Genomic DNA, 24,923 nt, shown 5'->3' with positions numbered 1-24,923 from the left:
CTCCCTCTGTCTGTAAATCTGATTTACTCGATAGCATTGTTGAGAAGATTAAATGAGATGAGGCATGTACAGTACACATCTAGTGCATTCGGTTAGTGGTCAGTTCATCCACAAGGCAGAATGGCAGCTGGTACATGAAGGTAGCTTCTGGTTAAATGCTAGAACACTGGTGTCAGACAATTAGTATATTCTCTTCCCAGTGGAAAATCCATTTGGGGAGTTTGATTGCCGGGGAAAGCAGAATAAAGACAGAGAACTGTGTGATTATAAAGGATCTAGAAGTCTAACGTGCTGGTCTTCTCCACCAAACAGGGACCTGTCCACTCAGTGAACGATAATGCCCAGAGCATCCACCCTCTACCAGTGCTCGGGTATCGCTTCTTACTTTATTCTGGTAAAATATATGTAACATAAATTGTACCATTTTAACCATTTTCCAGTACACAATTCATTGGCATTAAGTACATTTACAATGTTATCACCATTACCTATTTCTAAAATGTCTTTATCACCCCAAACAGAAACTCTGTTGACCCATAAGCAGTAACTCCACATTCCCTGACCCAGCCTCCTCAGCCCTTGGCAACTTCTAATCTACTTCCCTGTGTCTATGGATTCGCCTGTTATAGCTATTTCGTAGAAGTGGAATCATTCAGTATTTGTCCTTTTGTGTCTGGCTTATTTCACTCAGGGTAATATTTTCAAGATTCATCCATGTTGTAGCATGTACCCGAATATGCTCATCACTTCTTACATTAAACCTTTCCTTTTGTTGGCCCCACGAGGACCACTTTCTTCCTGCTTCTACTTATTCTGATCGTACTCTTTTCTTCTTTTCAACATGTTTTCAGAGCCTCCCCTTCCGGAAGTAGATTTTTTCACCGTGCACGGAGGGCCTCTCCCACGCCTGAAACTGAGGAAAGCCAAGGAGAACAACGGGCCTATCAGGTCAGTAGCAGCCCCTTTTCCAGGGCTGCCCAGAAATCCTCATGGAGTGCTTTGGAATCTTTGGGTGGCAGCACTTGAATAGTTGGGTACAGATTGGACCCTTAATTTCAACCAGTCCCCTTCCAAACAAATACAGAGACTTCCAAAGGACCAGAGACCAGCATTTAGGCAGCTCAGGTCAAGAAATTTAGTCCATTTCTTTGATTGGACAAGCAATGGTTGGGAGTCTGGGACATGTCAGACATTATCCTTGGCACTCAGATCTCCACGTGTATCTGTTAGTGGCGGTGGATCAGGGGCATCATTACATTTATCAAAACCAGTACATATTTTCCTTTACTTAAGGATGGGCGGCTTCTGAAAAGGTCATTTGGATAATTCTTTTAATTGACTCATGTATTGAGTTATGGGCAAAATACCACATAGTTAATGACTGCTTCTGGAATCCCAGATAGTAGTAGGATGGAATTAATTTACCTCGGTTGGAGGACTACATTGTGTTCAATTAAGCATTTTATTTACAAAGGTCATGATAGGGTCACGAAAGCAGAATTATCCCCTTTTTAAGAGAGGAAGATAGAGGTTTGCCTGGAGAGATGAGCAACTGCCTCACAGGCATACATCAAGGAGATAACAATACCTCGCCATGCTTGACCTAACGGACCATGGCTTTATCTCTCTTGACCCATCAGTCCAATCCAAGCATGAGATACTATAAAAAAGAACACCTGGGGACACTTGTGTGTCCACTTATAATGAAACTTAGGCGTCTTCTGTCTTCCCATTAGTTTACGTTCAATAAATGCTCAAAGGTCTTTCCAGGGATGGATGTTGCCTAAATTGTTCTATTTCTTGATTCCTGTCAAGTGACTGGAATGCACTGTAATTCTGTTGCTATAAAGGCAACAGAAGTTGTGACATCACTACCTGAGAGCATTTGCAAGAGAAAATGTGATATTTGGAACAAATAATGATGCAAGGCAAAAAGAAAAGCCAAATGACAGTCTACCCTTATGGCTTGTGCAGGCCCGTGCCTCCAAAACAGGAAGTGGAGATCTGTGAGTCATTCAAAGGGGGGTGGTGATGACAAAGAGGGGGAAAGTCCTTCCAGTGACTCAAGGGAGGGTGTGCTGAGAAAGAGGGGAAAAGTCCTTCCAGAACAGTCCTGTTCCAAACAGCCCCAACTGCCCCCCCAATATCATCAGGGCTAGTTACCAGCAGGCCAGTGGGGTGGTATCCTCCGCCTGACTGCTGTGTCTGGTCTGAGCTGGGAGTAGCAGCTTTGCCAGTGTGCGATGCATTGTTGATAAAGGGCAGTGGCTGGGGGCACATGGTGGAGCAGGGGCTCTGGGACCGAGGCTTTCTTCCTTAGCTTGGTGACCTGGGGTAGATGATGCGGCCTGTTCCTGGGCTTCCTCAATGGTGGTGTCTCCCACACTTGCCAGATCACAGGAGTCACCTGGATGGTGTTAGTAGCAAGACAAATTCTCAGAGCCAACTCCTGAAGATTTTTTTTAATCCTCACCCAAGGATATTTTTTCCCCATTGATCTTTAGAGAGAGAGAGTGGGAGGGAGGACTGAGGTGCGGGTGGAAGGAGGGAGGGAGGGAGGGAGGGAGGGAGGGAGAGAGAGAGAGAGAGAGAGAGAGAGAGAGAGACATCAATGTGAGAGACACATCAACCAGTTGCCTCTTATATGCACCCCAATCAGGACTGGGGACCAAACCTGCAACTGAGGTATGTGCCCTTGACTAGGAATTGAACCTGAGACCCTTTGGTCTGCTGGCCAACGCTCTACCCACTGAGGGAAACTCCTGGAGATTTTGACCAGTAGTGCCGGCAGGGGGGCTAAAAGTTTTTATAATTATCAAGCTGCTCAGGTGATTTTGACCATGCTAACTGGGGAGGCTGCTTTCTGCCATGTGAATAGTGCCTTCAATGGACAGTGCACAGTCAAATAGTTCAGGTGAACCTTGACTTTGCACTTTAGCCGCACCACCTATGTGGAAAGATGAGAGGGATTTGAAGATACGCTTATGGGCAGGATGGAGCTGCTGCAACTTTTACTTTCTTCCCTGCAGCCGTGATTCACTGGGAAACCTTCAAGTCCCCAGGAAAGTGTGTGTGACAGGTGTTTCCTTGTAGCCAGTGGGCGCTGAGTAAATGTTTACTGGTGATGACAGTGACACCTCATTGCCCTGCAGGCTTTAGCTTGTCCCTTTCGTAGAAAACACTTGGCCCGAAAGTGAACCCACACTTTGTGGAAATCGGGGCCCTGAGGACACCTCTCATGTTTGGAATGGAGAAGTTCCAAACCCAACACCTGCTGTGGGGGAGGGCTCCCTTTCCTTAGCCCAGTGACGCATGGGCCTTTAGCAAGCAGGAGGTGGGGCAGTATGAATGTGGAACAGGAAGTGTGCATTTATGGCTAAAACAGAATTATGTGGCCTAATGACTTTTGGAAATTACCCTAATCATATCTGATGCTGATGCCTGTTTTTCTCTCTTTACTGAAGTTTTAACACAGGAAACATTAGTGGGGAGTCAGTCACAGCCAAAGACCGGGGTAAGGAGTTGCAAAGATATGAGAGTAAATCATTCCAATACCTGCCCTCAAGCCTGATCGAGAAAGCAGATGTTCAAACAATTACTGCACCAGCGTCAGGTGATATGTACTGAGGAGAGGGCAACGAAAGGGAAGGCGTGATTCATTCTCAGTGAAATTTTATTTTTAGACTTCCTTTCACTGACAGGTTTTCTATTTGAGGGGATAAATAAAAATACACATGACAAAATGACACCTGATTGCTCACGTGTTTCTGTGCCCACACTTAGGGAACGGTTTCACAATACACACGTGACATTTGGCCAGTCTGGTTGTTTCGGGATGTTGTCAGATGAGATGAAGCCATGGTGACTGTGCACGCCCTTCTTCTCATTGATTTCACATGAACTTTGCTATCCGTCTGTGAGCTGCAGGGAATGTAAATCACATGAGTTCCATGTTCGGTTACCATGTGATTTCCTGGAGCCTTTTTGCAGACTTAGTACATTAACGCTTGTGGACAGCCAGCCTCCACGTGACGACTAAACCCTTTCCACAGCTGGGCTTTACATGAAAAATCACTGATCAGATCAACTTTATGGCTTGTATGTCCAGGGCGGTGATGTGTACAACCACTTCTCTCAGCTAAAGATGTGCTTGGTGTCCATCGGTAGCCAGAACATGAAGACATCCCTCGCCCAGTGTCATCTGGCAATAACGCTGTAGGTTAAAACTGGAGTTCCTTTGACTGTTGGAGCAATCAGACTAAATCTCACATGGGCAAGGACTTTTTTTCTGTCCAGTGTTGTAGCTCCAGTGCTCAGATAAGTGCTTATCTCATTGCAAGTGCTTAACTATGAATGAATGAATGAATGAATGAATGAATGAATGAATGAATGACTCCCTAAGCAAGAGTCTGATAGACATTTTCTTTTTCCTTCCAGTTCCTATCAGGTGTTAGTGGTTCCCCTGGCCCTCCAAAGCACATTTTCTTGTGATTCTGAAGGGGCGACCTCATTCTTTAGCAATACTTCTCATACCGGTGGCTATGTGGCTGCAGAACTACTGGCCAGACATGTTCCAGATGATGCCATGGAGATCTCCATTGGAGACAGACTGTATTATGGGAAATATTATAATGCACCCTTGAAAGCAGGGAATGATTATTGCATTATATTACGAATCACAAGCGAATGGAATAAGGTATATTTCTTTAAAAGCTCTTCTGAACTATTTTCTTCTTCACGTGAAATTTGAATGGTTGAACATTTGTTTTTCCAGTGTTTGAGATGGACACTGCACATAATAACCATAAGAATGTGTTGAACCCTTGGCCTTGGTAAAGGACGGGCAGGTGAAACCTCTATGGAGGGTGATAGTCTCAACTTCCTGGAGGACCTGGTTGGACCTGCGTTTGGACTGATTCGGTTTTGGTTCTTCCTCTGACGCTTCACAGACGCCCTCCTTCCAGTGCATTGCGGAAGCCCGAGTTGGAGAGGAATTTCTAGATCTCTTGTCACTTCCCCGTTCTCCTGCCAGGCTGCAGCCTTCCCTCATTCTTCCGGAAGCAGCGGGGAGGGCACATTAAGCTCAGTCCTGCCCTACTGTCCATCACGTCTGTGGCTATTGCACAGGCCTCACTCTCCTCTCCCCTGTCCTTAGAAAGGCTGTGTTCTCCCAGCTGTGGTTCTTCCGTGAGACGTAGAACTGAATACTCATCACATAATAAATAAATATAATGACCTGGATCAGTCAGCCAGGGATGGAAGGTCTTCTGGAATAAACATTGTGATGGTTGAACTCTGTAAGTTTCAAAGGCCCTACCTCCAAATATCATCACATTGGGGTTAGGGCTCAACAGATGAATTTTGGGGGACAAACACTGAGTCTATGACAGAGGGAATAAAGCGGGAGGTTATGATAAAAATTTTAGTTAATAGGAAGCTTTCCTGTGATGTCATTGTTACCTCCTTTTCATACAGCTGAGTGGAACATGTGCCTGTTTTTAGGGATGCTAAAGGAGGTAAGGAGCTTTGAAAAAATGTATATGTGGACTTGCATATTTGAATCGCAACTACTTACCCCAGGGGTTTCAAATATATTAGTCATATTAAAATCAGTAGTGACTTACTCATTTTTAAACTGCTTTGTTGATATAAAATTCACATACCATATAATTTACCCATTTAAAGTGAGAAATTCTGTGGTTTTTAGTGTATTCACAAGCTTGTGCAACCCCCACCACCGTCTAATTCCAGAACATTATAGTAGTGATTTTAAAAAATATTTAATTTTAGTTGTGGTAAAATAAAATGTACCATCTTAATAATTTTTAAAAATATATTGTTATTGCTTTTAGAGAAGAAAAGAGAGAGAGAGAGAGAAAAACAACAATGATGAAAAAGAATCATTGAGCGACTGCCTCCTACACACCCTTTACTTGGGAAGGAGCCTGCAACCTGTGCATGTGCCCTGACCGAGAATCAAACTGTGATCTGGTTCACAGGTCGACGCTCAACCACTGAGCCACCTAGGTCGGGCCATACATGTTCTTTTCCCTTTCTTCCTGGTTCTTGGCTACGTTTGGGCAAATGTGGTTGCCAGATAAGTGTTATCATTATAGGTGAAGTATTATGTGCCAGGAGTTCTGGTAGCCTTGCCTATCACGTGCATCAAAACTTCTTGCTGAGCCTGGATCTGTCCTCAGAATCTTTTCAACATCATTCTCCTGGGGTCAGTGCCAGTTGCTCAGCGCTGACAAGGGGGATGAAGCTTATTGCCATTCCTGCTGTTTACCCACAGGGTGCGCTTTCTGAGATCGATGGAAAGCTATCGAAGTGATCCCTGGGGTCACTTGCCAGTCCCCTGAACACCTGGTGATCACATGGTTGAGATGTAATATGTTGGAGCTAGATGAGACTTCAAAGATGTTCTAGTTCAAATTAAGAGCTGAAACTTGGAGAGTGAGGTATGCTGACGGACAGCTTGTGCCATCTGCTTAAACATGTTGCTGTGTTTGCCGTTACAGGTGAGAAGATGCTCCTGTGCAGTGTGGGCTCAGGTGAAAGGTAAAACCCTTTTCTGCTACGAACGCTGTTCTCATCTCTATGTCCAGTCTGCAGCATCAAGTGTATGTTAATGAGATTTCTTTTGAAATTGTCACAGGTGACAGAAACCCATCTCATAGTAGCTTAAGAGAAAGCTGAAAAGAATGGGAGTCTAAGGGTGGGAGTTTATGGAAGTCCCATAAGAGCAGCATCCCCAGGACCCCAGGGACTGGGACTTGGGACTCAGCACCATGTGTGGGGTTCTCTCTTTCTGTCTGTTGTCTCTGCTCTGTTTCTAAGTGTGAGTTGGCATCATTTTCTTCAACTATAAGCCATGTGGTAGGGAGGGATGGACCCCAGTTACCACACCTTAGCAACTTCAGTAGGCACAGAAAGTTCCTCAGTTCAGGGAACGCCTCTTCTCCTAGGGTATGTGACTGTCTGTTGGATGAGTCACTGTAAACAGGAGATGGGGTCCGATGATTGGTCTATCTTGGGTTTGGGGCTTACTCATATGACTGGTTGGGGGCAGATCGATGTGATAGACAACCCCATCAGCGTTCCAGTAGGAGGGGGGCATGATCCCCATCAGGAAAAGAGGCACAGAAAAACATGTTGGCAGACGACAACAAAGAGCTACAGCAGCCCATTGCTGTCAGCCGTTTGGCTGCTTTGCATGTACACATACATACACACATACCATTAAGAAAGACATCTCCCATTAAGGAAATGGAATGATCCGCCACACAACCCCAAGTGGCACCCTCGTGGAAGATAACTCAAACGGGGGTCTCTGACTGCCTCCAGCTCCAAGACCAAGATTCCTGGGCATGGTTCCGTTCCTCTCGATCAAATCCAGATGTGCTTCTCACGATCTGTTTAGCAATCCACGATGAAACGGCTGCCATTCTCAAACCACAGTATATATTATGAAAAGAAAAACAATAAGTACTTTCATGTAGAAAGGAGGAAAAACTACAGTACTGTGCACTGGTCAGGGGGCCTAGAACAATGACCACCTCATGCTGGGGAGGAAAAGCAAGCACCCCTGGCCCTGGCCGCAGAATGGGTCACTTGATCAGTCGGTTGGGCTGCCTCGGTCTTTTCCTGGGTCTGCCTGTTGGGGAGTAGCCTTGTCTATTTCCTCCGAAGCCACATCGAAGGGATGAGCTGGGAGGAGCTCCACAGAGTGCTGTACAGTTTAAACCTCCTGCTTCCTACATGCACTTATCCAGGCGGGGGCTTGCCTTAGGGATTAAGCCATGACAGGTCCTTGTTTGCCAGGCTGGGATTTCCCCAGCAGCCAGCCAGGGGACTTGATTCCCAGAATTCCATTAGTTTATAGCTAATACCAGAAATCTTGTCAAGTTTACGACCTTTGAGTCTGGACCCTTTCCCTGTGGTTTATGAGTCCTAGCAACTTCCTGAGGAATTCTGCCCGGAGCCCGCAGTATCAGTTTAACCCCTGACATCCTGTCCCTTCAGAGCAGCATACAACAAGAGGCTGGGGTGGTGAGGAAGAGCGGATGTAACCTTGCTTTCAGGGATTCCTACCCTGTCATTAGAGGGGACTTGGCAGGAAATGCTTGAGGGGGACCTGGGGAATTAGGCTTTCTTCATTTGTCTGCTCATCCCCTCAGTTTATTTCTCCTCTTTTTACTCTACTCACACCAACTTCACCAAGGGTAGAGGCCTTGGTTTTTCAGTTGGGAAGGGTAGTACCTGACCATGAACCATCTTAGCTTATGGATGGCCAGACAGTGAAGGTTTCTCTCTTGCTCTCTTATCTCCAGCTTTATTGAGATAGAATGAATATATAATTGGCATGATATCATGTAAGTTTGAAGTGTATAATGTGTATAATTTGGCATACATGTGTATTATAAAATGACTACCCCAATAAAGTTACTTAACACCTCCATCATCTCACAAAATAACCATATACACACACACACACACATTAGAGGCCTAGTGCATGAAATTTGTGCTCTGGGGAGGGGGCTCCCCTCAGCCCAGCTTGCACCCTCTCCAATCTGGGACCCCTCAGGGGATGTCTGACTTCCGGTTTAGGCCCAATCCCTGTGGGCCTAAACCGGCAATTGGACATCCCTCTCAAAATCTGGGACTGCTGGCTTCCAACCACTCGCCTGCCTGCCTGCCTGATTGCCCCTAACCACTCCCCTGCCAGCCTGATCAATGCCTAACTGCTCCCCTGCCAGCCTGATCGCCCCCAACTGCCCTCCCTGCCAGCCTGATCTTGCTCCCAACTGCCCTCCCCCAATGCCCTGATCTCACCCCCAACTGCCCTCCCCTGCTGGCCTGATCTTGACCCCAACTGTCCTCCCCTGCCGCCCTGGTTGCCCCCAACTGCCTCTGCCTGCCTCATTGCCCCTAACTGCCCTTCTCTGCAAGCCTGATCTTGTCCCCAACTCCTCTCCCCTGCTAGCCCAATCGCCCCTAATGGCTTCTGCCTCGGTCCCCACCAAGATGGCTTTGTCTAGAAGGAAGTCGGACGTCTGGAAGATGGCAGGTCGACCCAGTCTAATTAGCATATTATCCTTTTATTAGTATAGATAGATTATATAGGATAGGATTGCTTAAATGGGGGAGGAAGCCTTTTTCAGCAGTAGGAGATGCTCTTGGCAGACAAAAACACATAATCCCTATATCTGGACTGATAGCCAGCCATATGTAATATATTGCCAAAACGGTCATTAAAAAATTGAACTGCTTTCTTACACCTTACACCAAACAGCTGTTGCCCTTAAAACCCCTCCTCAGCCCCCACCTTAGGTTCTGCCTTCGCTGTTCACCTAGATTAGGTTCTGATTGATCGGTTTCGATGCCAGTCAGCGTCAAAAGCTCTGCCTCCTAGACAGCCATTGGCTTCTGGCACTTCACCCAGATTAGGTTCTGATTGGTCGGTTTCTATGCCAGTCAGCATCTCCGGGCCTCTCTCTGGGCCTGATCAAAGAGGCAGGTCTGATTAGTAGCCTCCACAGAGGCCTGGAGAGAAACAGAGGCACGGCTGCTGGCGAAGCCCAGAGAGAAAGAGAGAGGCAACAGCTGATCAACAGCTGCCACAGAGGCTGCGGATCAGACCCTGTCTCTCTCTCTCTGCAGGCCTCTCTCCGGGCCTGATCTGTAGCTCCCTCAGCAGTCAGTGCTGGGTCGCTGCGCCAGCACAGGCTGCAGTCAGTGCTGGGTCGCCACGGCAGCCCAGCACTGACTTCTGGTGTTTGGTCAGCCTTCGGTCGTTATGGACCCTGGCTCTTTATATATATAGAAGGACATAGGAGATCTACTCTCCTAGCAACTTTGCAGTTTACAATACAGTATTGTTAACTATGGTCACCATGCTATGCAGTAGATCCCCAGAACATCTCATAACTGGAAGTTTGTACCCTTACATCAACATCTCCCCATTTCCCCCACCCCCTGGCAACTACCATTCTATTCTCTGTTTTGATGAGTTCAGCTTCATTAGATTCTACATAAAAGGGAGCTCATATAGAATTTGTCCTTCTTTGTGTGACGTATTTCACTCAGCATAATAAGTGAGGACCTTGCTTAACAAAGATGTGTGCTATTCCTTTCTGGGTGCAGACAGGCTAAGCTCCCTTTCTTGGAGTTGAATGAAAGCCACAAGAAACAGCCAGACATTCAACACTGGGACATTTCTCTGCCAGTCCATTCCCTGAAGCGCTAAGGGTGGGAATGGAGTGGCCACAAGGAAAAGAGGTGCTTTTTTCAGAAGAATAGAGATGTGCAAGTATCCCGGACAGACATAGAATTGATAACTTCCAGATGCCACTGCTTTCAGCCACTGTGATTGGCAAACACTCAAACTGGGTAGAAGAAATAGCCAACGAGCTGGCTGCATTCTACTATGATTAAGTTAAACAGGAAGGACTTTGCTTTGGAAATATCTAAGTGGCATTTGGCAGCCCCCCCCCCCCCGCCCCCGCCTCTCAAATTAAGGACCAACACTGAAAGCGAGTTTGAACCTTTGAATTCAAACTACTGGAAAGATCTGGAGGTAATAGAACACCCATGGGTATGTTGAAATTCCGAGGGGAATGCTAGCACATATTTTTCTATGTACATAATTAACCTGTGTTGTACACTAACTCCTGGCAATCTCTTCTGTGAAAAGGAGAAATTGTTCCATTTCACTCGTGCCAAGCAAAAGGCCCATTCTTTCCTTTGCCCAGTCATGAATTATGATGTTTACCTTTCACAAATTGCCCGTAAAAGGGCTTTGTGATGGTTACCAGGGTACCAGCAGTGGGTTTGATGGGAAACGCAAAAGCCTGGGCTTCCTTGCCCGAAATCTGCTACTAATCAGCCGAATGGCTTGAAATGATATTTAACTTGGCTGATTCTCGGTGGCCTCTTCCCAAGATCTCTGCGATCCCTTCCAGCCACAAAGGACTGTGAGTCTGATTTCTTGAGTCGCAAAGCGAGGTCATTTAATACATAGGAAATGATAAACTGCAATCAGGGAACATTCTTCAGCTGCAGACAGAAACCTCTGAGTCATTCACTTCTCCTCTTTCTCTTTCTGCCCACATTTTGCACGACTGGGCATGCCTCTCTGATTTTCATCTGTGTTCACTTCCTACCATGGACGACTGGTAAAGCCTCCTATCTCATTTCCCATCACAAGTGTTCAGGGTTTCCCTCTTCTCCCTAGCCTGCGCGCCACACCTGACTCATATTTCTAGACTTCAGCTCTGATTTTATCATTTCCCCTGACAGTTTTCCATAGTTCTCCATGACTTTTTAGTTTTATTTCCAAGCCTCAGTGTGACACCAATGTACCTTTCTAATTGCATCTCTCATTCTTCTTCACACAAACTTATATATCAGCCCTCGCTGGATATGGCCCCTGCCTTCTCTCCTTAATGTCTTGCTCATACGATTACATGCTTACTTCCATCTGGATTGCCCTATACCCTTCCAGTAATCTCTCCTTATTACAGTCCCACCTGTTCTTCAAGATTTAAACCAAGTGCCACCTTCTTCCTGAAGCTTTTTCTATATGCTCGATGGGACAGGATCTCTATTTCTTCCTCTCTTTAGCCATTCTGCCATACTTTAGAGCAGGGGTGGGGAACCTTTTTTCTGCCAAGGGCCATTTGGGTATTTATAACATCATTCGAGGGCCATACAAAATTACCAACTTAAAAATGAGCCTGCTATATATGGTCAAACATTTAATTAAATCACCCCTAATGCCTTGGCAGGCTAGACTGAATGATTTCATGGGCCTTATATGGCCTGCAGGCCAGATGTTCCCCACCCCTGCTTTAGAACAATGGTACACTTGTCTTTTCTTACCAGATTTCCTACCCTGGAGGGAGACCATTTGAAGCACTGGAGTAGTACCCAGCACACATTAGGTGCTTAATCAGAATTTATGGAATTGGGTTGAATGATTAATAGGGAACCAGAAGTACAGTTTGATGAAAAACAAAGCATAGTAGGGGTGTACTTGTCAAATTAAATAACCCAGATAAGATTTATATCAAGATATAAGCCTGGCCCAGCCGGTGTGGTTCAGTGGTTGAGCATCAACTTATGAACCAGGAGGTCACAGTTCGATTCCTGGTCAGGGCATATGCTTGGGTTGTGGGCTCGATCCCCAGTGTGGGGCGAGCGTGAGGCAGCCGATCAATGAGTCTCTCTCATCATTAATGTTTCTCTCTCTCTTCCCCTCTCTTCCCCTCTGAAATCAATAAAAATATATTTAAAAAATAAAATAAAACCTTCATAATTGTGATTGGCAGAGGTCTAGATGGCCTCACAAATTCTTGGCCCCTGGTGTACACCCATTTTTTCCCATTTTTTTACAGGCTAGTCTAGGTGCTGCTGTAAAAAAATAGTACCCACTGGGTGGTTAGGGGAAGTAATTAGAACAGGGTCTGGCACGTAGTAAGTGCTAAATAAGTGTTTGCAAATTAAAACATGGCCACTAGTTTAGAACATGACAGAAGTGAACATGACAGTTACTGGGCCCAAATGTGTACCTCACATGTGAGTCTTTTCCAGTTTATAACCAGGGATCTCCCGGAAGTTGGCATGTGATGCACCCCAAATAGAAATATTTACGTCTTTCAAAGAGCTTTTACATCAACGTTCTTATTTTGTCCCCAGGGGAACCTGAGCAGAACAGGGAGGTACCACTCTTGCTGATGCGTAGGGAAAATCAAAGATACCTCTACCAACAGACAGGATTGATTTGCTCTATTCAACTACTGGAGCTATCATTTTTTGAGCAAAAAATCCAAGTATGTCGAAACCACTTCTTCCTCAATGCAAAGGAAAACTGCCCATAAGTCTGGCCAGTGTGACTGACTTGAGAGAGGACCAACCAGAGCACACAGCGTGCTGCATTTGTATGCTCTCCCACGTCCGTCTTTGCCTCCCTTGTGACTTGAGTGTGGCCTGGTTTTATGCCTCCTTTTCAGAAATACCCTGGCACTGTTTTCCTGAGGCCCCGCATCCTCGGGGCCAGCCAGGGGACAGGAGGCTCTCTGGGCATTTCAGGGATGGTTTGTTACATGGAGCCAAGTTTGGGGTTAAAACGGGGTGAGCACAGGTGGGTGTGCGCCTCCTGGGCGGGCGTGATCCGGGCTCTGTGGGCTCAGTGTGTGGTTTTGTCCCACAGATTCATCACGCACGCTGCAGCAGATGGTAGGCGTTGGGCTGGGTTCCGTGGCTGTCGTGATGGTGCTCGCGTTCCTCTCCTTCATAGCAGTGTGGTATGTGAGCCTGTTTTTGAGAAATGAGTGCAGTGGAGGGAGGATGGAGCTGGGGTCATGAAGAGGCTGGGATTGAGAGGGTCAAAGGGATATGGGTGAGGTTGTCCTGGGCACAACGGACACTCAGCAGGCAAAAGGCATGAGTAACTCTGCACCTTAGGGTGGTGGGGATGCCCTCCTGTCCCAGGGGAAGAGCCAGGTGAGTGATGGCTCCCCTGGCCACTCAGAGTGGTGGCTCCTCTCTCATGCAGCTTCTCATGAATGTGCCTGGGCTGCTCACAGGGATGCACCATGGGAAAACCAAAGTGTGCCAATGGACTCTCTTTCCTCCTCCATGTCTTGATTGCAGATGGGTGCTACGTGGGGCGGATGCACTGCTGCTGCGGCAGATGTTAGGACAGCTTCTCAGGTGTCTGCATAGAGCACCTTCCATCCAGGTGCGTGGCTTCCATCCAGGTGTGTGGGGGCCTGTGGACGTCCTCCATTCCCAGCTTGGCCCCATTCCTGGATTCAAGATGGTAACTATGGAACCCCCCAAAAGGAGGAAACTCAGGAATTGCTGACGTCTCCCCTGCTACATACACGACCAGTTTGGTGTCTATGAACTTGAGACCCTTGATATATGATGGAATATTGACCACGGGCTACAGATCACGTGGGCTGGGCCTGCATCTTCCTCTGAGTGAGGCCCGAGAGACAGCTCCTCCAGACATTGAGTGCAAGAGAATCTCTGTGTCTTCTTTTATGGCATCTTTGTTAATTAATTTGGAATCCATTCTTTTACAATAAGCAATGAGATGGACTTAAGTTTTTTTGTTCATGTGTGTGTGTGTGTGTGTGTGTTTTAAATATATTTTCATTGATTTCAGAGAAAGGAAGGGACGGGGGAGAGAAATAAAACATCACTGATGAGAGAAAATCATTGACTGGCTGCCTCCTGCATGCCCCATAATGGGGATCGAGCCTGAAACCCAAGCATGTGCCCTGATTGGGAATTGAACCATGACTTCCTGGTTCATAGGTCAGTGCTCAACCACTGAACAACACCGACTGGGTGAGATAGACTTAAGTTTGGATTAGAATTTGACTGTGAAAAAGGTCATGAAAAGGATAGAGATCATTGACCCAGACCAACTTGTCAAACACTGTAGAGCAGCCCTTTTCCTATAATTAATTGACATCTAATTAGAAAGTGTATGTTCCCTGCAATGTCTGTTTGATACAGTCCCATTAGTCTTATGTATTGAAAAGCCATAAGTGTTGGTTTGAGGAAAAATATTCTGTGAATTTAGACCATTCTCTTGAATATGAATATTTATAGAAGCCTTGGTTAATTATTTTTATTAATGAGGGTCTCATAAAAGTGCTCTGTGCCCCCCTTTCGATTCACATAGTAACACTGGGTTGGAACAATATCAAGCCCATGGCCAGAATCCATGTGTTTCCAGGGGAGGGGGAACAATGTGGGTAACGTGATCATCCCTTTTACCTACAGCAACTACGGCTGCCTCTCTATCGTGAACCATGACGCATTAGGTGGAGGCCGTCCTGGGCCTACTGTGACGATGCTGCGCTGACAGGTGGAGTGCAGATTTGACTTCCAAAGTGAATGTGTATTTAACTTTCCTCCCTGACTGACATGTAACTCCAAGGCTCAGTAAGAAGCCAACGGAGAAGAAAAGCAGAGGCTCGTGATTTCCCTAAGTAACAGTGGTTTCTCCTCCTCCCTCCCTTTCCAGGCCTGGAGAATAAGAAGTGTGGGGGAGACAAAGGGAGGACAGTTACATTGCACAACCTCCGGGTGCGGCGTGTAAGAACATGATCCTAGAATTGGAAAACACTGCAGCCCTGAGGAAAAGGGACAGCCTTGCCCACAGGGTGGGCTGGCAGGTTCTCCACTGGCTTCCTGGGCTTATTGGTGAGGGACAGATTTGAGTAGCCTGGGCTTGTAGGCAGATGAGCAGACAATAGGAACAGGTGCAAACTGTCCATGCGGTTGCTCCGCCCTGAGGGCTCCAGCCCCAGGTGCATCCATGCCCTTGGGAGGAGTCAGAGAGATGGAGGTAATATCCCGACACTTGGGCGTTCAGTGCCAGCTGTCAGCCCTGGCCCCTGCCAGTACGGGGCAGTATTAGAAATAATTGTCCTTCATCCTCTGAAGTACTACCTCAGACCACAACTTAGGATCCACATTTAGAACTATTCCTGCTCTTGTCTCAGGTGAATTATAGAGTAGAACTCTCAATAGACTGATGCAGACAGCTTTCTACTCTTCATTTTATGTGCAGCAATTCAAACTCATACTGTTTTCACAGTTTGAATGAAAATTGGAATCATTACACATTATTGTGATTATATAGGGTAGGATCGCTGATGAATAAGGATTTTCCTCTGCCTCAAGCGAGAATCTAAGCCTTTCCTACTCCTCCTTCTCCTCCTCTTCCTTTTTAAAAATAATGTTTTTAATTTTAGAGATGAAGGGGGAGGGGCTGCCCAGATACAGAAGGAGGGAGGGAGGGAGGGAGGGAGGGAGGGAGAGAGAGAGAGAGAGAGAGAGAGAGAGAGAGAGAGAGAAGAGAGAAATTATGAGCATGCCTCCTGCACGCCCCACACTGGGGATCGAGCCCAAAACCTGGGCATGTGCCCTGACTGGGAATCGAACCGTGACCTCCTGGCTCATAGGTCGACACTCAACCACTGAGCCATGCCAGCCAGGCTCTTCCCTTTTTTTTTTTTTTTTTTTTAAATACTGGTTATGTAAACAACAAATGTTTTCATAGCCCCCCTAATTTCCAGCTCTAGAATTAACTTCTGAACAAGCTACGGTTGTCCGCATGGAAACTTAGCATAATTGTCATTGGGAAATCCCACTTGCTTAGCATAAAAAATCCTAGTTAAAATAACTATTAAGTAAAATGCACTTTTGGGTACAGTGCAGAAATATGAAAACTGTTCAGGCAAGACTACTAAGATAGCAAAAGCGTGGACTTGGCTACTTCCTCTAGATGTTCCAGATTGTAACAGTCCCTCAGTGTTAATCCTTAACAGAAGCAGGTGCTGAGCATTTGCGAAAAGGATGTGCCATCTTTCTGCAGTTCGCTCCTAACAGCTTTCTCATCAACGTGAAAGCAGCTTTCAGCTTTCTAAAGTCGCCTGGTAGCTTTACCGCTATATTGCTCTTTTCCCCCACAAAGTGGATTCCAGGTTAAGGGGGGAGGGCATCTCAGGAGACTGACAGTTCGTCTTCCTGGGAGGATGTGGGTCCTTCTATCGAAGGACAGGTCAGGTGGCACCCAGAGTTGGGTAATGAGTGCCAGACATAAAGCTGGGTCCCATGGTGCGGATGGAGGAAGGAAGGGCCTTCCCTGTTGGCTGTCTTGGGACAGTGTGGAGAGGTGGGCTCTAAGATCCAGTCTTGAGCTCCCTTCTAGACTAGGAACCCAAAGTGGGGCACTGCCCAGATACAGAGCTCATTGTTTCCTGGCTGATTTTGTGTGTGTGTGTGTGTGTGTGTGTGTGTGTGTGTGTGCGTGCGCGTGGCTCATAGCTTTTATTTATCTCCACCTTAGTTTCTGTTTTGTGGTTTTTCACTCATTCTCACAACAGTTCTGTGTGGTGGGAATGTTAGGGGTTATTGTTTACCATAATTTAGAATGGAAAATGGATTCAGGCAGATATGTGACTTGAATTGTGGGCCAAGTCTTCTGACTGCAAGCCTAGTTCTCATTGCTGGGATTTCATAGACCCTGAGCTAACCTTTGGACAGCCCTTTTGGTTCTTGGGAGAGTCAGGTCTTTATATATCCAAACTATCCCCTCCCTTCCTTCCTTTCTTTTCTCTTCTTCCTGCTTTTTCCTCCTCCTTCTGCTTCTTCCTCTTCCCCCTTCCCTCCTCCTCCTCCTCCTCCTCCTCCACCTCCTTCTTTTCTTCCTTTTTCTCCTTCTTCCCATAATGAGGTCAAACTATGCCTGTAGTTTTGTAATATGCTTCTTTCATTCATCAACATATCCTCTATGTTAATACTGCTTGCATTAAAAAGTTTGAATCATAATTTATCTCATCAGTACTCTATTGGGCACTTAGAATGTTTCCAGATGTTTATTATCCTTATACAAGTCTGCATAATTGTATGCAATTATTACTTAAGCTAACTTCTTAGAAGTGAAATTGTTGTAATGAAAACCACTATTTACATTTTATATTTACTACATATTGTCAGAGGAATCTCACAGGAAGTTTATACTCTCACCTGCAGAAAGCTTCAACACCACTAGGCATTACTGATATCTCTAATCTTCGTTAATCTGGTAGGTGAAAATGCTGTTTCAGTGTTTTATTTGTATTTTCTTGACTATTTTTCATGTGGATTGGTCATTTGTAATTCTGTCTTGGTGACTTTTCTTTCTTCTCAGTACTTGGCATGTTTGTCTTTTATTGGTTTGAAAAAGCCCTTTGTATCATAGTAATTTTCACTCTTAGCTGTCATATACAGGGGCTCCCAAAAAATGTATATACACTTCAACAACTGATAGCTCAATTGATGTTTCTTTCTTTCAGATTTAGCTCATTGGAATTAATAATTATTCAAAGTGTATATTTATATACTTTGGGACACCCTGTGTTTTGTAAACAAATTTTCATAGTTTATCATTTCCCTTGACCTTGTTTGTGTCATAAATTGCCACATAAAAACTTTAAATTTGTATAGTCAAATTTATCAGTCTCTTTCCTATGTATTTTGCCTTTGGTGCCATGCTCAGAACTTCCAATCTCAAGGTGAGAAATATAATGCAGCAGTTAAAAATAAAATACTTAACATCTGACATTTATTTAAGTATAAGGAGTAGGGTTGGGGGAATATATATTTTTTTAATTGTTGCTAAATGGTTTAGCTAGTTGTCCTGTTAATAGTCATTGATTGTTAGTTTTTCCCCTAGTGATTTGAATCATACTAAATTATATCCTAAAGTCTATTTCTGAACTTTCTTTTTTGTTCTACTGATCCATTTCTGTGCCAATACCACATGCTGTAATTGTGAAATACTTTTTTTTATATACCAAGCCAAAGCTACCACTCTTGTTCAGTTGATTCTCAGAGTGTTCTCAGCTTTTATTGTATATTTATTCATGCATATATATTTATAGTACATACACTAGATAATTATTTGGTTATGTTCCCCCTCAAAATCTTAACATTTTTCTTGGGGATGTGTTCACCAGTTTCCCAAGAACATGCAGTTCCCACTACCTCTAGTCTGCTGCCGTGCATTAGCCTGGATTTTTGCAAACTCTGATAAAGTTTCCAAATGGACTTACCTTTTTCGCTACATGATTTCTGCTTTGCAAACTTGCTTACTTGGTCAGGCATCATGCTACCTTCTGGTAAATGGAAGGGAAAGCCAATTGTTTGACCTGAACAACAGGAAAAAGAACCTATTTTGAGCAGGTACTTTCTAAGTGAAATGAGAGCCTGAGACTCAATCGAGTCCAAAGGGGAGGATGCCCAGCTACGCTGAATTTTCAAGCGTTTAAACCGAGAAGGTCCATAATTCTCGGATCTGGGTGGATTCCCGTCTAATTCTGAGGCAGCTCCTCGGGAACCCCATTCTAAGGGTGGTGATAGGTCATCCGAGTCACTTACATCTATTTTCATAAGGTTTGGACTGAATGCTTAGAGTGAACCATCCCTACCACAAAGGGATAGGATTTGATGCACAGAAAGAGAAATCATCGCTTAAGTTACTCTGCGTTATATTGTATTTTGGAAATGTTCCAAACTCTATATCACAAACTCTAAGTCCAAAGTGTGTAGATTATTATTTTTAAAAAATTATTCTCAGGAAAAGTCTTGCTGGTTGGTTGGCTTGTTTTTTTAAACTACTAGTTTCCTGGATGTCATTGTCCAATTGTCTGGGAGTTGCTCTGGGCCCAACCTTGATCCCATCTTTAGGGGCCTGCCTGTCTGTCATTTGGAGAAGTGCATATACTCCCGGCTAACTATCAAGCCTTGGTGACAATTTCAAATTAGCGGGGATGATGGATTATTAGGGAAGTGTGGGAATAACTATCTAACCATTTAGATAGTTTGCAATCTATCTAAATTAAGATTATGTTAAGATTTTGAGGGGGAACATAACCAAATAATTATCTAGTGTATGTACTATAAATATATATGCATGAATAAAGGGGAAACTTGTTTGCAATCAGTATGGTTAACAAAGAGTTAATAGTTTTACTACGTACAAGCCTTACACATCAAAAGGAAAAGCTGTAAGATCCTCCTGCAAGAGGGAAAATGATCAGACGATTCACGGCAAGTCTGCTGATGTTCTTCTCTGGCGGTCATACCTGCGTTAGAATTTTCTCACACCAGCAAAAACGGAGCAGCAAGTATTCTCTGTGGGAACGTCGGAGTAGGAAGCCAGGTGGACATCAGACAGCCGACTGACCACAGTTTCCACTATCTAAAGGCTAGGGGTGATTTCCATCCTAGCTCAACGCAGCCTGTGTCTTCCTCCTCTCTACACCCAGGGAGCACTTCTTTATTTTCTTGCCTAACACGACTCTGTCTCATGGATGGCTCCGCATTGATCATTTCTCTCCGAGTCATATTGTTTAAACCTGAAGGAGGTCTTGCCTTGTGCCCTCTCCCTTGAGTGTCCCCAGGAAGCTTCTTAATACATTTTCAGAGGAATGAGACTGGAAGTGTCGAGTTCTGTCCCATCCGGTGTTCATGTAGCATTCCTTCTGAGCAAATGGAACTCTTGCCAAACTGAAATGAACTGATGTCGTTTGCTCTTGTTTTGACCCTGAACTTACCCCGTGATTGAGAAATCAGTGCAGGCTTCATTTCACAACACCCAGCAAGTAGCTTACTGATCGCCTTCGGTGATGGAGTTTCTACACTCCACCGTGGTTCAGTGACGAGCAGAAGGACGAAGAGCAGGAGGCCAGCCAAGGCTCCTCAGGGGGAGTTTGAGCTGGACTGTGAAGGATTACTAGGGTTTTGTCAGGTGGAGAAGACTAGGAGGAAAATTCTAGTAATGGGAGAGGGGAACATAAGAATGTGAACCAAGGCAAGACATTTCAAAAAGAGAGACATTAAAGATTGCAATCCAGGGACTGGAGAGGAAGGTCCAATGTCAAGGAGACATTACCAAAGTAAAAATGAAGGAGTTGGTGCATTGGATTGGGTGAGTATTGAAGGGGTACAGGAGGTAGGTAGGGGTACAGGAGTTACAGCTGATACACAAGTTGTAACTCTAATGAGACTACCCCCCCCCCAAAATAATAAAACCCATACTAGATATTCATAGAAATTATATTTCTTTCTCCTTCTAAGTAGTTACTCTGAAAGGCTGAACATTTATTTTAGTGATATTACTAGTGTTTAAAGAAATCTTTAAAAGTCCCTTGTGGATTGCCTTTGGAATGTGTTTATGAGCTACGAAAGAATGTCAATATTACCTCACAGTTTTCTCTGTCTTTGTCAGTGTATGGTGAAAACATTATACGTGTATATAAAATATGTATCATTAAAACTGAGCCAGTTGGACTTTTAGAAACCGGAGCATGTGGCAAATGGCTTTTACCCATTTCCAAAAATCGAATGCAATCTGAAAAGGATTCTAATTGTGGACTCAGAATATCCCCCCAAATGGGCTGCAGGCTCTGAGGCGATCAGAAGGATTCCGACAATATTGTGAGCAGCCCCAGCGTTGGAGTCAGCGTTGGCCTCTGCAGATGACTGTTGACACGGGGACCATGTTCCATGATTACATATGCTCTGGGGAATTTTTGTCATCGTGGGTGGACAAGTTGTTATATGACCGCCTCTGGTCCACAGGGGCCTCCAGTGCAGTCACCCCTGATTAGAACCTCTGCCTAAATCACCCATGAAGGCCCGGACAAAATTGGGGAGTGAAGGGCATTTCCTGATGCCATGAAAGACTCATGCTAGTGGCAGATTTTGAGGAGGACTGGACTGTAGCTTATCAATAACTGGCTTTATTTTGCAAAAACGGAGTCATTTTGCGAAGGGAGGAGAGGCCTTTCCCATGACCTGAATCAGGAAGTAAGCAGCTGTGACTCTCTCTGCAAGAGCGACGTTGCCTCTAGACAGGGCCCCAAAGTGGTAGGAAACAATGACAGAGAAGATAGGGTGTGCTTGGCAAGGCGTATCTGTTGCAACACATCACCCCTTAGCAATCGACGAGGGGCTCCCAGCGGGAGGGCTGCTTATTCTTTTGTGCCCATGACCCCAGAACTCATACTGCCGGGGCCCTTTGGAATTTCCTCCACTTGTGACCTGCAGCCCTGCATTGTGCTCATGAGTTAGAGATTGGTGTTAGGTCATGGGACTCTCTCAGGATGGCATTATATCTGGCTGCATTCTTCAGAGTGTTAAGTATAATGCAGTTTTCAGAGCTACTCCATCCTTCAAGTACGTTTCCTTATTTCCAGTTCTTTTTCATTCTCATTTTTGTTGGTAAAGGGTTTGGGGGTTAACATTCACTCCCCTCATCCTTTTCCTTATAAGTCCTCTCAGATTGTTTCATTTCAGAAAAGTCTGTGAGCAAGTAATTTAAAAGATCACTTGGGAAAATAAGTAATTGTGGAAATCTTAGACAATTTTTGGGGAAAAAAAAGTTTTCCTTACCAGAAAATAAGTGAATTGGTATGGGCACTGAAAGAGGCAAATTAATTAAATGAAAGTCCAGACGCATATCCAGGGCAAACCCTGGTGTCAGTGAAGCTCCCTAGGCCTAGATTTTGGCCTATGGATCCCACTCATTATTTGAGAGTTTGCTGGGCAATAAACTCAACTTTCTGTTCTTTAGGTAAGAGATCACAAAACGACTGAGAAAAGCAAACACTCATAAATATTTCTATTTGCTTCTCAAAAGTCAGGGTGACACTCTAGTGTTTTAGTTTTCAAATTTCAATATGTTCACCCTGGCCGGTGTGGCTCAGTTGGTTGGGCATCATCCTGTGCTCTGCCAGGCTGCTGGTTCGATTCTGTTCAGGGCACATGACCGAGTTGCAGGCTCAATCCCTGGGAAGGGGCGTGCAGGAGGCAGCCCCTCTCCCATTGATGTTTCTTGCCCCCTCTCTCTTCTTCTCTCTCTAAAAATCAATAAAAATATTTTTTAAAGTTTTAACATGTTTTATTTTGTTTCCTGGTAAATATGTTTTCAGTTTTGCAAACTTTGATTTGAGGTGGGTGTGACTGTGTGTTTGTGCTAGGTGCTTGCATGTCAAAACAGTTTGTACTACAGTTAATTTTAACATGCCGCTAGACTAGGCCGTTGGTTTAAAGAGCCTTCAGTGAGTTCACCTCCTAGGAAACTACTGAGTGAATGACTCCTTTCTTGCTTTTAGCAATTAAATGCTCACATTCAACTCCCTATCAGAAGTAACTGCTCTTTCGTTTCCTGTGATAAACATATTTTTCCCCTGCACCCCATTATGGGAACACTCTCATGCCTTTCTGATTCTTGTCCATGTTAGAAACATCTTGGAAAATAGCCCAAATCCAGGTACCAGTACAACTTTCTTTGAAGGTTATCCTAAGTAAATCAGCTCACAGAGACTATCCCCAGCACATGTTGTCTTGGCTAGCTGTCTTCTCACGCTAGGCCTGGCCAAGGCTCTCGTGTGCCAGTCTCAAGAAACAGCATTACGTTGTCAGCTGATTCAGAAGCGCCGGATCGGTGGTTTGTGGCCCCTGCTGCACATTGGAACCAGCGGGGAAGCTTTAAAAAAAATACTGATGCTCAGGTCTCATGCGACTCTGATTTAATTGGTCTGGAGGGCCCTCTGGGCGTTGAGATTAAAACACAAAACAAAAACTCCTTAGGAAACTCCAGTGTGCAGCCAAGTTTGGAAAACACCACCCCAGAGCCCCAGGGCACAGCTTGAGCCACTCTCCTCTCTGGAGCAGAATAAAAGGGGCCCAGCAAACGCTAGGAACCACCACGGCTGCCACGCTGCTGCCCAAGAAGCAGGCTCCCTGTGATGCCTCGGAGTCCAGTGCTTCCCACCACTTTCCTCCCTCGGTATCTGTTCCCAGGATCATACTCAACAGAGAAAAAATTAACTTCATTATTGTTTTCCCCAAATGAGGAGAATGGAGTTGATGGTATTTATTTTTTCAATACACTGTTCAATGTTGAATTGAGACTACAGCAAACTTAATAGCAACACACATTTCTACTGAAACCAAGTAACACCATTTTATGATAATCACATTATTTTACCTGGTAAGTGCTTTTGGGAAGATGTTTGTAGCAAAGATGTCAATAAACATGAACAGTTTTCAGTCTCTTTTCACGGACTTCTTCATTTTGGGCACAAATGTGCAAGTCTTTCCTGGGCCCTAAAACATTTTCCTTTTTCCCGCCTCCCACTCAATCCTTCATACCCCCTCCTTCCCTCTTTTCATTGTCACATTCTTCAAGAGCACAGCCTGTACTTCCCTCTCATTCCTGACCATCACTACATCTAGCATTCATCTCCATTTGCCCATGCAAACAACTCACAGGGGACCTACGTCCAAATCCAACAGCTTCTCACTCATCATCCTGTTTGATCTGTAGTTATTTAACACCCTTTTAAATCCTATGAAGCAACGGTAATAAAAGTAATGTGAACTCGACACAGGAATATAGTCCTGGCCGGTGTGCTCTGTGGTTAAGCCCCTGTACCAAAGGGTCAGCAAGTTTGATTCCTGGTCAGAGCACATAGCCAGGTGTGGGTTCAACCCCCAGTCGGGGTGTGTTAAATATAATAAGATCTGTTTCTAGGCTCATTCTCATTTTCTCTGAATCCTGTGGTTTTATAATATATTTTAGTAGCAAACAGATCTAGCTTCCCCTTCAGTGCTCTTGTTTTTAAAAATTGTGTAGCTATTTGCAGCAGACTTTCAGCTTAACTCCTTCTATACCCTTCCAAACCCTCTCCGCCTCTTCAACAGAGACTGGAGAAGATGAACACTAGAGTTTCCAACCTCCTTTGCTGCCCTGAGGACCGAGTATACTGTCTAGTCCAGTGGTTCTCAACCTTCTGGCCCTTTAAATACAGTTCCTCATGTTGTGACCCCCCAACCATAAAATTATTTTCGTTGCTACTTCATAACTGTAATGTTGCTACTGTTATGAATCATAATGTAAATATCTGATATGCAGGATGGTCTTAGGCAACCCCTGTGAAAGGGTCGTTTGATCCCCAAAGGGGTCGTGACCCACAGGTTGAGAACCGCTGGTAGTCCATTCCACTGCAGTGAGGTCTGCCAGGGGAGTTTCCGGGGAAGCTTTTACTTTGCTGATAAAGGGTGTAACACACACACACACACACACACACACACACACACACACTTCTGTCTTGAAAGCAGATGTGTGGCAGCCATCTAGAATTTACAAAGCATTTTATCACCTTGGCCAGTGTTGCTCAGTGGCCTGAGCACCGAAGGATTTCAGGTTTCATTCCCGGTCAAGAGCTCGTACCTGGGTTGCAGGTTGGATCCCCAGCCCCAGTCAGGGTGGGAGCTAACCAATCAATGTGTCTCTCTCACAATGATGCTTCTCTCTCTCCTTCCCTCTCTTCCACTCTTCCTAA

General features: G+C 45.0%; 1 protein-coding gene across 1 annotated transcript in view; it reads left to right on the top strand.

The window, feature by feature from the left end:
* Positions 1-14,597, top strand: part of SUSD1 (sushi domain containing 1) — a gene marked incomplete at its 5' end in the record, with an annotated part of 84,475 nt that extends 69,878 nt beyond the window's left edge. The window contains 5 exons of the mRNA XM_081103150.1: positions 852-948; positions 4,438-4,696; positions 6,522-6,561; positions 13,214-13,307; positions 13,657-14,597. Coding sequence (XP_080959276.1) covers positions 852-948; positions 4,438-4,696; positions 6,522-6,561; positions 13,214-13,307; position 13,657 — 491 coding nt within the window. The 3' untranslated portion in view covers positions 13,658-14,597. The remainder of the gene's footprint in view (positions 1-851; positions 949-4,437; positions 4,697-6,521; positions 6,562-13,213; positions 13,308-13,656) is intronic.
* Positions 14,598-24,923: the final 10,326 nt, after the last annotated feature.

The sequence above is a fragment of the Myotis nattereri genome (assembly GCF_964212035.1).
Source record: "Myotis nattereri genome assembly, chromosome: 12".
NCBI classification, from domain to species: domain Eukaryota; kingdom Metazoa; phylum Chordata; class Mammalia; order Chiroptera; family Vespertilionidae; genus Myotis; species Myotis nattereri.
Note: the sequence above shows the minus strand (reverse complement) of the source record. Positions and strands in the feature narration are given on the sequence as shown.